At 47.7% G+C, this 15,599-nt stretch overlaps 1 protein-coding gene across 1 annotated transcript; it reads left to right on the top strand.

Annotated features, from left to right (window-relative positions):
- The first annotated feature begins 2,234 nt into the window (after window positions 1–2,234).
- On the top strand, window positions 2,235–3,206 carry LOC137167595 (olfactory receptor 52P1-like). Its single transcript, XM_067569801.1, has one exon. It carries the CDS (start codon window positions 2,268–2,270, stop codon window positions 3,204–3,206), a length of 939 nt encoding a protein of 312 aa, XP_067425902.1. The 5' UTR covers window positions 2,235–2,267.
- The last annotated feature ends 12,393 nt before the right edge of the window (window positions 3,207–15,599 follow it).

Below are 15,599 nucleotides of genomic sequence, written 5' to 3'. Positions count from 1 at the left end.
GATTGAACCGGGTGGAGTGATAAGGAGCGTTTCTTCGGTTACAGCTTCTAGTCCACTCATTCCCTTTTGCCTCGCGATGAACAAAGTGAGCCCTGAGTTCACAACTTTACAATTTTTTATCTACAGCGCCTTTAAATCTCTATTTGGTGATATCAATGGTTAGAAAATGAATATTAATGGCTAGGGAAAGGGCATAATTATATCCACCTCTGTCTGTTATTTCCCACTAAACTTGCGTAGCAGGTACATTTATCTTAACAGCAGGAATGACCATGAAGTCCTTATCAACAAGGGAAGAACTAGGGGGAAAGATCCCGAACCTTCCCTGACAGACATGCTGACTGGGGAAGAAGAGAGAACAGCCTTTGAGCACATTCTTTGTCCAGGTGGTGAGGGGAGGAATAGTCAGGGGCAGGGAACATAGCCTGCCTGTATTACCATCCCATTATCATGGTGCCCATTGGGCAGGTTTGCCCTGCTCTGGACACTGCTAGAAAGTTGCTCTGATTTGCTCCCTCCTTCCCTAACTTCAAGGCTAGAAAGGTGCTGTGGTTTGCACATGACTATTGCTTGTGTAGTACATGGCCCTTTTAGCCCAAGTCAGGGGTCCTGCGGAGGACAATTTGTGTCCAAAGCCTGGGCCCAACTCCCAGCCCCCCAGGAATGTGGCCTAGCACTGACATCCTTTATCCCCACTCCCACAACGTTCTTTGGTCTTAGATGTATATATTTACTGAACTATATTAGAACACATATTGTCTGCTTCGACCCAGTTTACCATCCAATCCAGACTGCTCTGAATCAGTGACCTGTCCTCTTCTTTATTTACAATCCCCCCATTTTTGCGGCACCTGCAAACATTATCAGTATTCAAGCATGAGAAGGGTAAGCAGCTGGGTTGCTGACGGGTGTCTCGGCTTATCCTTGTCAGTTAACAAAGCAAAATAACAAAACCACTGTACTTGTTATGGCACAGAGAGAGCTGAGCACCTTCAAGAAAGTTTCTCATCATAAGAAACAAGGGAAATAACAGAGCACAAATCCCAGCCTGCCATGATAATGTCTGTTTCCATGGGGAAGACTTGGCTCATTTCCAAGAACGGAATTGCATCATGGATTAGACCGATGGTCTGTCTAGTCCAGTGTTCTCTCTCTGCCAGCAACAACTACAGAGAAGAAGAAGAAGAAGAAGAAGAAGCTGCTGGGGGGATCATCTGAGCTTCATGAGGGTGTCATCTTAGTGCCTAACAGCCAGAGATTGGCTTGTGCCCTGAAACACGCAGGTGTACAGGCTTTCCAATATATTTATTTAGCTGTAACTATTGAAATGAAAGATTCTTACAAGCCATATAAATGTCCAAAACCTTCCCAATTTTACCTTAGCTCCTTGCCTCAATTCATATTGTGGCAATGAGTTCCTCTGTCTAATTATTCACTGAGTGAAGGAAGCATTCTTTTTTTAATGAGTTTTGTATTTGCCTTGTTTCCGTTTAATTGAGTAGCCTCTTGAACTCGTGTTATGAGACAGGGAGAACACATGCTTGAAATACTCTCTACCAGTCAGTATTTAACAGAATCTTCTCAAATCCCCTCTTATTTATCTCCTTTCTAAAATAACAACCTCAATCTTTTCAACCTCTGTCCGTGTGAGCATTTTCCCAGGCCCTTGATCTTTTTTGTTGCCCTTCCCTGAACCCCTCTAGTTCTGCAATATCCTGTTTGAGAAGGGTGCTCAGTACTGCACAGAGAAGTCCATAGAGGGGTGAAGCATAGACAAATTGAACTCATGGATTGTATTTTTGGTATTATTCCCCATAGCACTCCTCCTGTATCCCAACTTTTTCCTTAGTTCTTCGTGCTAGCAATTTGAGCAGCGTTTCACAGAGCCATGCACCATGACACCAGGTATCTGTCCTGCGTTCATGCAGTTAAATTAGAACCTTGTAAGATGTTTGAGGAGTTCAAGCATTTCCTTCCAATGGGCATATACATTGCACTTACTGACATCGAACGTCATCTACCACCATGCTGCTTGTTCACTGAGCTTGGATGTCTGAGAACATCTCTGGACTGGATTACAGCCCAAATAATTTTTTGCCCTCTGCAAATGCTGCCAACTCACTACTCACCCCCCTTTCTAGATTGTTATTAACTATAAAACATTTACTATGCTCTTTGTTCCCAAGCACCTAACCCCCTCTCTAGGCTTCTCTCCTCTCACAGGCATCATCAGCATTTCAGCTCCTGATCGGTGCTTCGACCCTTTCATGGCGTCTTTCAACCTCACCACTGCAGAACCGTCAACATTCATCCTAAATGGCATCCCGGGGCTGGAAGCTGCCCACATTTGGATTTCCATCCCTTTCTCTATGCTCTACATCATCAGCCTGCTGGGAAATTTCATGGTTCTGCTTGTTGTCAGCAAAGAGCAGACCCTGCACAAGCCCATGTACCTGCTGCTCTGCATGCTGGCGCTCACACACATCGGCATTTCTACCTGCATCGTCCCTAAGGCACTGTGCATATTTTGGTTCCGTTCCAAAGACATCACTGTGGACGGCTGCCTTACCCAGATGTTCTTCCTTCACATGGTTGCTACTATGCACTCAGCCGTCCTCGTGACAATGGCCTTCGATCGCTACGTTGCCGTATGTGAGCCTCTGAGATACGCCACCATCCTCACCAACGCACGAATCACTAAGCTAGGGCTAGTGGGTTTGATACGAGCTGTTCTCTTGATTCTTCCGGAGCCCCTGCTACTGCGAAGGCTGCCATTCTGCGCTAACCGTGTTATCCCCCACACGTACTGTGAGCACATGGCTGTGGTGAAGATATCATGTGGGGATACCACAGTCAACCGGATGTATGGCCTGGGGATAACATTAGTGATCAGCGGGTTAGACTTGACACTCATTGGCCTGTCTTACGGGCAGATCATCAGGGCCGTCCTCAGGATCTCCTCCAAGAACGCCCACCGGAAAGCCCTCAACACCTGCACAGCCCACATCTGTGTGATGCTGGTGTCTTATACTCCCAACCTCTTTTCCACCCTGACACACAGGTTCGGTCAGGGCATCGCTGCCCACGTTCACATCCTCTTGGCCAACCTCTATCTCCTTGTTCCCCCCATGCTCAACCCTATTATTTATGGGGTCAAAACCAAAGAGCTTCGTGACAAAGTGGGAAAATACACCTGCAGAATGTGATTGCCTGGGGCCACTGACTTTAAACCTGCGTGACAGGAGGGGGAGCGGATGTGTCCTCGTTAATCAAGGGTTGGCTGAGCTCAGCCTTGTGGCAATTCACAGATTGAGAAGTTTCTCACACCTAATGTCTTATAAATCCATCACCAAGCACTGCTCTCTCTGACCATCACGTGATCTCTTTCAGCATCATCACTCATCATCCCCCATCCCCACACAACCTGTCACTCGGCCTTTCCATGACTTCTAGACCACCAGTGCTGGTGACTTCTGATATGCTCTTAGCCCTATTTTCCATCAGTATGGTTGCTGATTCTCACCATTCCTCACTCTCCTCCATCTATGACTCTTTTGCCCCTCTCTGCCATCCACCAGGCCCCAAGAACGCCTTCCAGTCCTGAGTCTCCCCAAATCAGTCTAACTGAATTCTTAACTACCAATAACTTGGAGTTTTCCCCTCTGGTTAGTACCCTTGAAAGCATGAAATATGCCATGAATTATCAGTTCATTTTGGGACACACATTGCACACAGTCTAGGGTCAAAATAAAGAAAAAGTCTATTTAATAGAAAAATCACAGGTGCAAAGATGAAATAGTGAGGAAAAGCAAACATAGACGAGTTACACAGAAAATAAACAAAGACACAACCTCAGGCTTTCCAGTTCTATACTAGTCAAGTTCCCTTTTCTAATGCAAATTACTTGTTGTCTCTGAAGAGTTTCCAACATGCCCTCTGTCATCAAGGGGATTCCCAGACAGCATCCCACTTAGATGCTGCAAAGTGGCATAACCTGTGACATTTTGGGCATCACCTAGACCAGTCAAGGGGTCTGTCACCACCTACCTGGTAACATTGGGGGCTTTAACACTGTGCTGTGACGACTCACGGCCCTGCACCAGTAACCAGCCCACAAACATCATGGTCTCACCCTGGCTTCCAGCAGCCGACTTACTCCTTGTAGCGTGAAGCTAACAGCCTTTGCAAATCCGTCTCCCCGAGTTCTCATCAAAGGAAAGTCCAGAAGGGGCGGGAAACATTTTAGAGTTTCCTCAATTTGCTCCCATGCTGGTGGAGGACATTATTTGAAAGACATTACTGCCTGGGAAGGAGTGGGACTTTAAAGAAATCTGGATGGAGGGGCAGGGCCTGAATTCAGGAGAGTTGGGAAAATCCACAAGGGGGGCTCTGGAGTGGCCAGGTTGCCGTCATTCGCCATTTTAGTTTGAAACATCTGCCAACCCTCTGGCAGGGCACAAGTACAGGACTGAGGTTCTGAGTTTGAATTTAATTGTCCACTCACAGCTTTTTTGCTAACATAGAGTAACTCTTGCTGGGGATTGTAGTACAGCTTGGATTAAATAAAAATAGCTGTATATCTAATGAAAGCTTTCCTTTGTTATTTGGCATCAGCACAGCACAGACAGGGAGTGGGAGGGGGCCTGGGACGTGTAATGGACAGACCGGGAAGTTTTCTTACATCCTAGAGACTGTCGGTTGGGGGTCCCCATTCCCACAGGGCAGGGCTCCTGGTTTCCGTTAACCTTCCCATTTTTTTCCTTATTTTTCTTATAGCTGCTGGTAACAAAGCTCTTCCTGTACCTCGGTGGGTCTGGCGCTTCCTTCCAGTGGAAAGTCAGGGAACTGCTTCACCCCTCCGTGTTCTTCCACCCTCCAGTGGTGGGGGAGGGTAATACAGCCTCTCTAAGATGGCCGCTCCATGCTGGCTCCCGGTCCTGTCTCTGATTCTCACAGGCCCTTGGCTCTTCGCTGAGGTTCTTCCCCTCCAGTGAATGGCTTTTGACCGTGACAGCCCCACTGGGTGTGGTAGTGCCAACCAAATGTCCAGATCTCGGCCGTCAGATCTGTTGCGGTTGCCAAAGGGGAGGATCTCCTCCCGGAGCCTCTGTGTGCAGGTGGTGGAGGCCCCTCATTTCAACAGAGGCTGGTCCTGGCAGGCGTCACCAGGATCTGAGACCTCCTGCACTACGACTGGGGGGACTGGGGAGATCCCCAGGTGCTAGCTTGGCACATGGGGATTTGCACCTTTCAAAGCCTCCGGCGCATACTCCAGGAGGAGAAGGCAGTTTTGCCCCCCGCTGGTCAGGTTTACCTCGAGCGGGTCCTGTAAGAGGGCGCTCCCCCTCCCCCTATCCTAGCACTCTGGAGGTCTTCATTGGACCCTGGCCCCACGTTCCCCCACGGCCTTCCTCTCCCTATACACCGAGCTGGCTGCTAGAGTTACAGCAGGTCCGTTTCCGAACCGGGCCCAAGGCCAGGGTTCTCTACTCGGGGTCACCTGGAGGAGGAGTTAAAAGGCAGGGGAGCAGCTCTTTGGGGGCAGACCAGTACGGAGAGCAGAACTGGTCATGGCAGCTCCAGGAGAGACAAGCTGAGGGAAGGCAGAATCTCCCCCTAAACAACTGCCCGAAGGTCCCTCCCTGAGGAAACCTGCTTCAGGGACATCCTGAGAGGAGCATTGCCCATTCCTGTGACTCTGGAATTCACTGATCCCTTTATTTTTTAGTGTGGACAACCCCAGTGGGGGAAAGCCCGTGGACCGAGCGGGCCCAGGAGGGGCCATACCCCAGGAGGAGGCAGTTGCTGCTCTAGATGAAAGGAAAAAGACCTCGCTACATGCAGCTGCCAGACACCCCTCAACCTGCAGACACCCCTCAACTGCTCAACCTGCCTTACCCCAGATGGGGGTCTTAGAATCATAGAATCATAGAGTTGGAAGGGACCTCAGGAGGTCATCTAGTCCAAAGCAGGACTAACCTCAGCTAAATTATCCCAGCCAGGGCTTTGTCAAGCTGCAGCTTAAAAACCTCTAAAGATGGAGATTCCACCACCTCCCTAGGTAACCCAGTCCAGTGCTTCACCACCCTCCTAGTGAAAAACTTTTACCTAATATCCAACCTGGACCACCCCCACTGCAACTTGAGGCCATTGCTCCTTGTTCTGTCATCTGCCACCACCGAGAACATCCTAGCTCCATCCTCCCTGGAACGCCCTTTCAGGTAGTTAAAGGCAGCTATCAAATCCCCCCTCATTCTTCTCTTCTGCAGACTAAACATGACTAATTCCCTCAGCCTCTCCTCATAAGTCTTGTGCTCCAGCCCCCTAATCATTTTTGTTGCCCTCCGTTGGACTCTCTTCAACTTGTCCACATCCTTTTTGTAGTGGAGGGCCCAAAACTGCACACAATACTCCAAATGTGACCACACCAGTGCCAAATAGAGGGGAATGATCACTTCCCGCGATCTGCTGGCAATGCTCCTACTAATGCAGCCCAATATGCCATTAGCCTTCTTGGCAACCAGGGCACACTGCTGACTCATATCCAGCTTCTTATCCACTGTAACCCCCAGGTCCCTTTCTGCAGAACTGCTGCCTAGCTCGTCGATCCCCTGTCTGTAGCTGTGCATGGGATTCTTCCATCCTAAGTGGAGGACTCTGCACCTGTCCTTATTGAACCTCATCAGATTTCTTTTGGCCCAATCCTCCAGTTTGTTTATGTCCTTCTGTATCCTATCCCTACCCTCCCTGATATCTACTACTCCCCCCAACTTAGTGTCATCTGGAAACTTGCTGAGGGTGCAATCCAACCCGTCCTCCAGATCATTATTGAAGAGGTTGTTCATTTCTTAGGTCACTTCATCCAATTCAAAGGTATTTGCTACAAATCAAATTGAAGAAAACAAATAAAACGTGAAAGGACGTTTAAGTTTTGCCTGGCACTCACCCCACTCACTGAGTAGCTCTGTCAGGGTGTTTAGTGTTTAGTGCTGGGATGTGGTGCAGATTGATTAGTTCATGTTTGAGAAGTACTTTGAGAGCCTAGGAAGGAAGGAGCTGGACAAAGGATCTCAGAGGATCATAACGTGCTTCACATGCGTTTAGATTTGATTTACAAAACGTATACAGAAGTCACGTGCCACTGAACTGCAGCCACCTCTTGGGTGGAAAGCGATGTCTTCAACAATGCACAGCAACACTGCACAGTAACTTTACAACAGGAAAGAAACGATTATGTTTTACAAAACAATGCAATAGCATAAAAGTGAATAGCGATTAAAGACCACAAACCTTGCCTTGCTTTTACCAGTCTCCACTGAGGCAAAAGTCTACTGGAGATGTGGCAGGAGTTATCAGAGAAGGCCTCGTCCCTCTTCAACTCGGATGCCAGGATCTAATCCCCCCGTGTTTTTTGCACTGGTTATCCCACTTCTATCGGGGGTTGGCCCATATTACTTCAGACCATAGGGTGCTAATCACGATAGGACTGGGATACTCCCTACAATTCAGTTGTTCTCCTCCTTCCCACCCTCCCTCTCCATCTCTCTTCAGGGACCCTTCTCATGAGCACCTTCTAATCCAGGGGGTGCAAACCCCACTAAAATTGGGAACAGTAGAGGAGGTTCCTCTGGAGCTGAGTGGCAAGTCTTTCTACTCCTGCTATTTCCTAATCCGGAAAGCCAAGGGCTGTCTCAGACCCATCCTGAACCTGTAAAACCTCAATAGATTCATGAGGAAGCTGAAGATTTGCATGGTCTCCTTGGCCTCCATTATCTGTTCTCTGTGACTGTATGCTACTCTCGACTTGAAGGATGCACACTGTCACATCTCAGTCCTTCAGAGTCACATAAGAGTCCTCCAATTCATAGTGAACTAGGGTCACTACCAGTTTACTGTCCTCCCCTCTGGCCTATCAGCAGCTCCTCACATTTTTGCCCAGTGAATGACTGTCGTTGCAGCTTTTCTGAGGAAACAAAGGATCCAAGTTTACCCTCACCTTGATGATTGACTGATCAAGGGCCTCAGCAGGGCACAGGTGGAATATGAAATAAGCTTGATAGGGACAAGCTTAGAAAAGTTATGTGTGCTAATAACTGTGCAGAAGTCAACTCTCTCACGTGTTCAAATAATAGATTTTAGGGGAGCTGAACTCAGCTCGGTCCAGGCCAGAGCCTTCCTTCCAGAGGCCTGTTTCCGGGGCAGAAACACCATCACAGAAGGTCACTGAAACCATCCTACCACTACACAAGACGTTGCCTGAAGTGCCTATGGCATATGGCCACATACACCTGTGTTGTGCAACATGCAAGATGGAGGCTCGGACAGCTGCAGTCCTGGCTAGTGTCAGTGTACCGACCACAGAGGGACCGCTTAGACATGGTGATCACACTTCCTCCCTCTGTAACCGATACCGTCTTTTGGTGGTGTGTCCAAGGTCAGTTAGTTCAGTTTCTCTTGATGACACCCTTCACTGTCTCTGGTTACAAACGCCTTGACATTGGGGTGGAGGTCTCATCTGGGGTCTTTGGTGCCATGCGGAGCTCTTGCTGCATATCAATGTCAGAGAGCTCAGAGCAGTGCAGGCTATCCAGAACCACCTGGAGGGCAAAGGCGTGTTGGTTCTTACATACATCATGACAGCGTTGTTCTAAATAAACAGAGAGAGTGGAGCACGCTCCTCTCCCTTGTGCCAGGAAGCCCTCTGCCTGTGAGAATTCTGTGTGACCCCTCAATCCATCTTGAGGCTTCCTGTCTTCCGGGCACTGCAGCATGATTTTTGGGTGTTTTAGTCATTTGAATGGGGTTATAGACTTGCCAATTGATCTGACCAGAAGATAATGAGGTGCTTGTCCTGGAATCAGGCTCCAGAAGAGTTTTATTGGGACCCCAGGGTGCACGACAGGAAGGTTCACAGTGATAGCCAAATTTGTATAATTTTATAAGCTTTTATTAAGGTAACATAAAATGATAGACAAATGACTGATTAAAAGAAAATGAATCATTAAATGGATAATGGATAATACGGTCTTATTTTAAAAACTTGTGTGATATATATCTATATATCTATGGTATGCTTTGGATTAGTATACTCACACCCTTCCCTGATGACTGGTTGTGAGAGATGTCTGGTTCCTCAACTCTTGAATAGCGGGGTGAAGTAGGCAATGCTCGAGGGCTAAGAGCTATAAGGCTAAGACTAATACTACAAACAATACTAAGTTTAAATGAAGAACAAAATCTAAACACTAACTAAAAGAAGCTTCAAGAAGGAGTAGCTGCCGATCGCTCGCCGCAGATAACATGATTTGTCTCTTCTTATACCCTGAGCAGTGGGGGTCCTCCGTCTAAGTCCAAATTTGGATTCTTCGCCCCCAAATTATTAGGGTACATTTATTCTATAGACTGGCAGGTCTTTTCATATTAATGATATATCCACATACTTTCCAGATGATTCCAGATGGTTCATTTCTCTCACCTTTGTTATTTCTTGTCCTTTTGTGAGTTCTGTGGTGTATCTGTGATGTTTACTCAGGGCATAACCTGAGGCAGCCCCCTGGTTTTGATGCCTCCTGACTTATCTAGGGTAAAGGTTATAACCATATATGTCTTATCCTTTAACTCATAGTTATTTTATCTGGGGCGAAGGTCCCGAATATATGTATGCTAACTGCCTTAGCTTTCATACAGGATGTGGCCTGTAAGGTACCTTGCATTACAGCTAAAATACTTTAATATAAATCTATAACTCTATTATAATAAAACAACAATACTTGAATCTATTAGGAAAGTATATATATATATATATGCAAGCAAGCAGACTAGTGCTATAGGCCACAGCACACAGAATGAGCTATGGATAATTTCAAAAAAGTCTTCTCCAATCATGAGTGGTTCATTCACCAGAACACCGTGAAGAACATCTTCCAAAGATGGGGTGTTTCCCATACAGATTTGTTCAAAACAAGGCACAACAGGAAGTGTCTGCAGTTCTGCTCCTCCCTGAACCGTTAGCCCAGCCTTGGTTGAAGGCATATTCCTTCTCCATATTTCTTTTCTGCGTGTTGTCACCCACTCCACTCGTACTCAGAGTTGTGCTGAAGGTCAGGAGGGAAGGAACTTTCATGATCATGATAAAGCCCCATCCTGGACTTGTCAAAATTAGTTCTCCACCCTTCTGAATTTTTAGGCCTGGAAGCTCCACGGCTGAACTCTTTAGAGCTGACATGCTCTGGACACACTAGAGAGGTCCTTCTAGGGAGTAGAAAACCATCCAGTAGAGTGATGTATCTGGACAAGTGGAAGAGGTTCTTGATCTGGCCTGTGGAGAAAGGTGTTTTACCCCTGCAGTCATCCACGCCATTCATCCTGGACTATTTACAACACATAAATACCATGGGTTATCGGTCTCATCGATGAGCATTCGCCTGGCTGTGGTTTTGACGTTCCATTCGTGGGTCAACTGCTGATCTGTCTTCACCAACTCAATTGCCAGCCATTTTCTCAAGGCCTAGACAAATGTGCCAGCTGAGCCTAGGCTGGGATCTCACTCTAGTACTATCTAGGCTCATTGGGCCCTCATTTTAGCCCCTGGTGACGTGCTCTCTTCTCTACTTTCATAACTGTTCTTACGGATGTGTTGCTTATGTCCATTCCAAGACACTCCTCCCAGATGATCCCCTGTTCGAGTTAGCTGGCAAGAAAGATCTGAGCGAGCAGAGGGTCGGCTGGGTCCTATGTACCAGCACCTTTAGTGCGCGACTCTAGTGAGTACTAGAGCTCGCCCAATGGATACCAATAAGAGAATGGAAATGAGCCACACCTCTTGAAGAAAAACAGTTACGAAAGGTTAGGAACCGTTTTTCCACTGGGCTGGATGAGATGTGATTCCTCAAAGACATATTTTATGGACGCTTGAAAAAAACAAAAAACTTCATTGGGGATGTTAGGAGTAGTTGTGGGGACTCTGAAGGGGGAGAATAGGGGCACAGGATGGTTCCTGCACCGCCTGGGGGAGGAAAGCACAGTGTGCAGGGCAGGGTGTGCAGTATCCAGATCAGAGTGGGGTGTAGACCTGAAATAGGCAGGAATGCTACTTGAGCTAAACAAGCACGGCTGTACCTCTGGGTCCTCACATGGCCCTCCTCACTGCTGGTCCCCATAGGGCAACCCACAATTAAAGGTTTTTATCCTCAAAACCTCCTGACACAGGAAAGTGCTCTCCCTATTTTACAGAGGGTAAACTGAGACCCAGAGTAGATTACGAGATGACACGTCCAAGGTCACACAGGAGCTCTGTGGCCGGTCTATGAATTGACCAGGTCTCCTGAGTTCCAGACCAGCTCATGATCTCCTAGATCCCAGGGGGAGGTTATCAAAGGCACAAGGGCAGTGGGCAGCAGAGTCCCATTGAATGTGGATGGACAGTGGGCATGTCACTCGCCTCTGAACATCTCCCTGCACCCTCCCCACCCCAATGACAGCCTGTGCAATTACAGTAGCTGGGATAAAGAGACAAAGGCCGTCAGTCCACAGGCTTCAGGGCACCTGCTGATTAGTGAAGGGGGATCAGGAAGCTGCATTTCCTCATGGTAGGATATTGCACCCAGGGGTTTATGACTAAGCTGGGGCAATCTGTGCTGCCCTCTGTCAGAGAGAGTCTATCGGATGGGAGGGACTGTTACTCAGTGTGAAAATCCTACGTTTGAAACAAGGATGCACAAGAGCCTGTCCACGTGCATGTCGTGGTCTCATGGATTCAGCCCAGGGTTCATCATTCGAGAGTAGCAGCAGATGCTCAGATTCTATGACAATGAACAGCAGCACAGAAATGCTGATAGACAAATCAAGTCTGCAAGACTCAGTGCTCTGACAATCTGAGGCTCTGTTATCAGTATATAATTTCGTTAATCTCAGGGGATTCTTGGACTGAAATTCTTAAGGGTCTATATTCTGCCCTTCCCACTGCCCATGGAGCACAGGGAATTGTCCCCGAGTCCTGGCCAGCCTGAGAATCTGCAGGCACTGAACGGGCGGATCATAAAGGTCCCTGTCCAGTATTGCGAGAGTCAGACGTGAGATTCGTACACTGGTTCTCAGGTTACAGTGAGGAGATTTCCTCTCTCTGCTGTGTGGTATTTCGGTGAGTTGCCTGTTTCTGCAATAAAGTTCGTGCTAAGGGCTCAGGAGGGGTTGAAGTGAGCAACAATCTGGGCAGGAATTCTCCAGCATGGAGACTAAAGATTTATTATAAATTGTTTGGACAAATATTTCTTTTTAAAATCATTTCCTTGTCTCTTACTGTGTAATTCTATCTGTGTCAGTATCTTCCTTTTTTTGATCTGTCATTTTTTCGCTGTTTTGCTCAAGTTTTCCAATTCAGGAACTTTATTGCCATGCTAAGATGTGTAGTCAGAGCCTCTGCAGTGGCTATCTGTGAAACCTGAGATTTCACAACACGTATGGGTCACACAGGGCTTTACAGACTGGCCAGATTCTGCTCTCACGTTCTGCCTTCAGTGGCTCCCTCCAGACTGACACAGGCATCACTGAGAGCAAAATCAGGACCCTGTGTTTTGAAATCCCCATCTTTCATGCTTGGTCTCAGAAAGCCACATAAACTGGGGGTCTTCCTTCAGACTCTTCCACCACCCTAACAGAATAGCTCTCACTGCAACAGGACCTGAAGCCAGGATCTTCACAGCAGGGAGTCTAAAGTTCAACATTAAGGGTGAAATCTTGGTCCCATTCAGATCAATGGCAAAACTCCCAACAGGGCCAGGATTTAACTGCAAAATGCACATTTAAGACTTAAATAAATGGCCTGATTTTCACCTGCCATGAGCCTTCAGTGACTTCAACTGGAGTTATCCTGCAGCCTCTAAGGATGGGTAAGCTCATCTGGACCAGATAAAACCTTACAGGATAGTAGCTGAAATCTTAAACTCACAGCTTAGAGGTTCAAAACAATTAGAGTGACAATTTTGGGGGGAGGGGATCTGCTCTCTCTCTGCTCTCCTCCATCTCTAGTTCTGCAGAAGACGAGAAACACCAAAATACAGTAAAAATAAAAGTATGATTTTGGGTTAGAGGAAATCAGGCAGTGCTGGAAATCTGACTGGGAGAGACCCAGGAATGCACGGTGTGTGTGTGGGGGGGAGGGGTCCAGACGTGCTTGTCTCTTCCTTTCTCTCAGGGGTTTTAGCAGTGCAGGACCACTCTAGCAAGCCTGCAAGCCTCAGTGCTCTGACAATCTGAGCCTCTTATTGGTGAATCATTTCTTTATTCTCAGGGGATTCTTAGCGTGAAATTCTACAGGGTCTATTTTCTGTCCTTCCCACTGCTCACGGAGTGCAGGGAATTGTCCAGCACTCCAGGCCAATCTGAGAGTCTGCAGGGACTGTACGAGGGAATCATAAAAGTCCCTGTCCAGCACTGCGAGTGTCAGACGTGACATTCACGCACGGATTCTCAGGTCACAGTAAGGAGATTTCCTCTCTCTGCTGCATGGGATTTCGGTGAGTTGCAGTTTCTTCAAGAAACTTAGTGCTAAGGGCTCAGGAGGGGTTCAAGTGAACAACGATTTGGGCAGGAATTCTCCAGCACGGAGACTAAACATTTATTGTAAATATTTCTTTTTAAGATAATTTCTTTGTCTCTTACTGTGTCCTTCTCTCTGTCTCAGTATCTTCCTTTCTTTGACCTTTGTCGTTTTTTCTCTGTTTGGCTCAAGTTTTCGAATTCAGCAACTTTACTGCCAGGTTAACATGTGTAGTCAGAGCCTCTGCAGTGGCTATCTGTGAAACAATTAGGCAGACAATTTTTGGGGAGGAGATCTGCTCTCTCTGCTCTCCTCCATCTCTAGTTCTGTAGACGACGAGAAGCACCAAAATAGAGAAAAAATGAAAGCATGTTTTCAGCTTAGAGGAAATCAGGCAGTGTAGGAAATCTGACTGGGGGTGACCCAGGAACTCATGGTGTGTAGGGGGGGCAGGACGTGCAGTATCCATATGGCAGTGAGCAGAGTCCTGAAACAGGATAAAATAGGGAATGCACTTCCTGTCTAATTCACACACCAAAGAGGTTTAACTAGGCCTCCTGCAATCTCCCCGGGAAGGGGGTGTCTCAGACTGTCATGTAATGTGGACACACTGTAGTAGATTGTCTCTGACACCTTCCTCCATCCAGCCCATCCCTCCTCTTGTGACCAATCCTAGAACAGCCTCGTGGCAACTTCAGCAATTGCCAGCATGTAAAAGCAACATCAGGAAGTTGTGTCTGGGTTTCTAACTGGCGGGAACATGCCAAATCTTTGTGTCATTCTGAGGAAGTGTTACTCGCGCTGGCTCCTTTTAGTCTCCACGTTCTCTCTCCCCTCGCCTCAGGTCTGTCCTTCTCCTCTTCCCTGCACAGGCTGAGCTGCTGCTGGGTTTCCCTTCACCCCCGGACAGGCTGTGCAGGCTGCTCCTCCTCCATCCCCCCTTTCCCCGGTGCAGCCAGACACAGAGTTTAACCCAGGCTGTGTAGATATTTGTACGAGCTGTCACTGTGTGGTGTGTCCGGCACCTGGTGTTGGTCCTGGGTGAGTGGGATCACTGTGTGGCAGTGCTGGGGGTTGTGGAAGTGGGGAGGAGGGTGTACATGGACAGGCAGGCAGCACTGCTGAAATTCGAGTGTGTCTGGGCAGGTATCAGGGCCTCATTCCCCTGGTGAGCAAGAGAATTACAGCCTGGGTGTCACAATCTTTGCTCGTTTTTGTTTCCATGTTTTTTTTTATGGTTGTTGAATGTTAATTACGGAACTTGAGGCATTTCCCCAGTGTAAAGAACCATTGATCTTTGCTTCTCAGCTGGGTCCGTCTCCCATCAGATCTGACTCCTTCCTTTGCAGGGTGAGGAGCCCCCGTCGCATCTGCTCCCTTGGCTAAGGGGGATCAGTGACGGTTTCTCTCAGGTGAGAATGTCACACACACACAGTGGCAGATGCCAAGACAACGGTGCTGTGCTGCTGCGCTTGTTTCTCCCACACACAGCGCGTGAGGCTTTGGGTTCTACTGCACAGCAACAACGAGCAAGCTGAGAAGTGTGCACAGAGTATAATGAGAGGTGGCAATTCTGGGTCATGTCAGTGCCTAGGTAAATACAGCTGCCTTGTACAGAGCGCCTGGCTGCTGGCTGACACAGTGAGCCACTGGCACACAGAGCCTAAACCCGGCACTCTGGGATCATTTGTTAGCCAGCTCTGCTAGCCATTAATGGGACAGTTGTACATACATTCCTCATTTTATGCGGTTGCATCAGTATTTTTCTCACCTGAAGTATTCATACATTCAATGTCTCAGGAGAGACACTGTCCAGTGGTTGACAAAGTGAGCCACTGGGACACAGAGCCTAAACCCGGGACTCTCTGGGATCGTTTGTTAGCCAGCTGTGTTAGCAATTAATGGGACAATTGTACATACAATCCTCAGGGTGGAGAATTGTTAATAACTATAAAATATTTACCATGCTATTTCTTACCAAGTGCCTAACCCCTGTCTAGACTTCTCTCCCCTCACAGGCAACCTGAGCATTTCTCAGCCTGATCGGTGCTTTGACCCTCTC

This window comes from Emydura macquarii, unplaced genomic scaffold (assembly GCF_026122565.2).
Source record: "Emydura macquarii macquarii isolate MOO-44397 ecotype Brisbane River unplaced genomic scaffold, CSIRO-AGI_Emac_v2 contig_2938, whole genome shotgun sequence".
NCBI classification, from domain to species: Eukaryota; Metazoa; Chordata; order Testudines; family Chelidae; genus Emydura; species Emydura macquarii.
The sequence above is the reverse complement of the archived record's forward strand: the minus strand, read 5'-3'. Positions and strand labels throughout refer to the sequence as shown.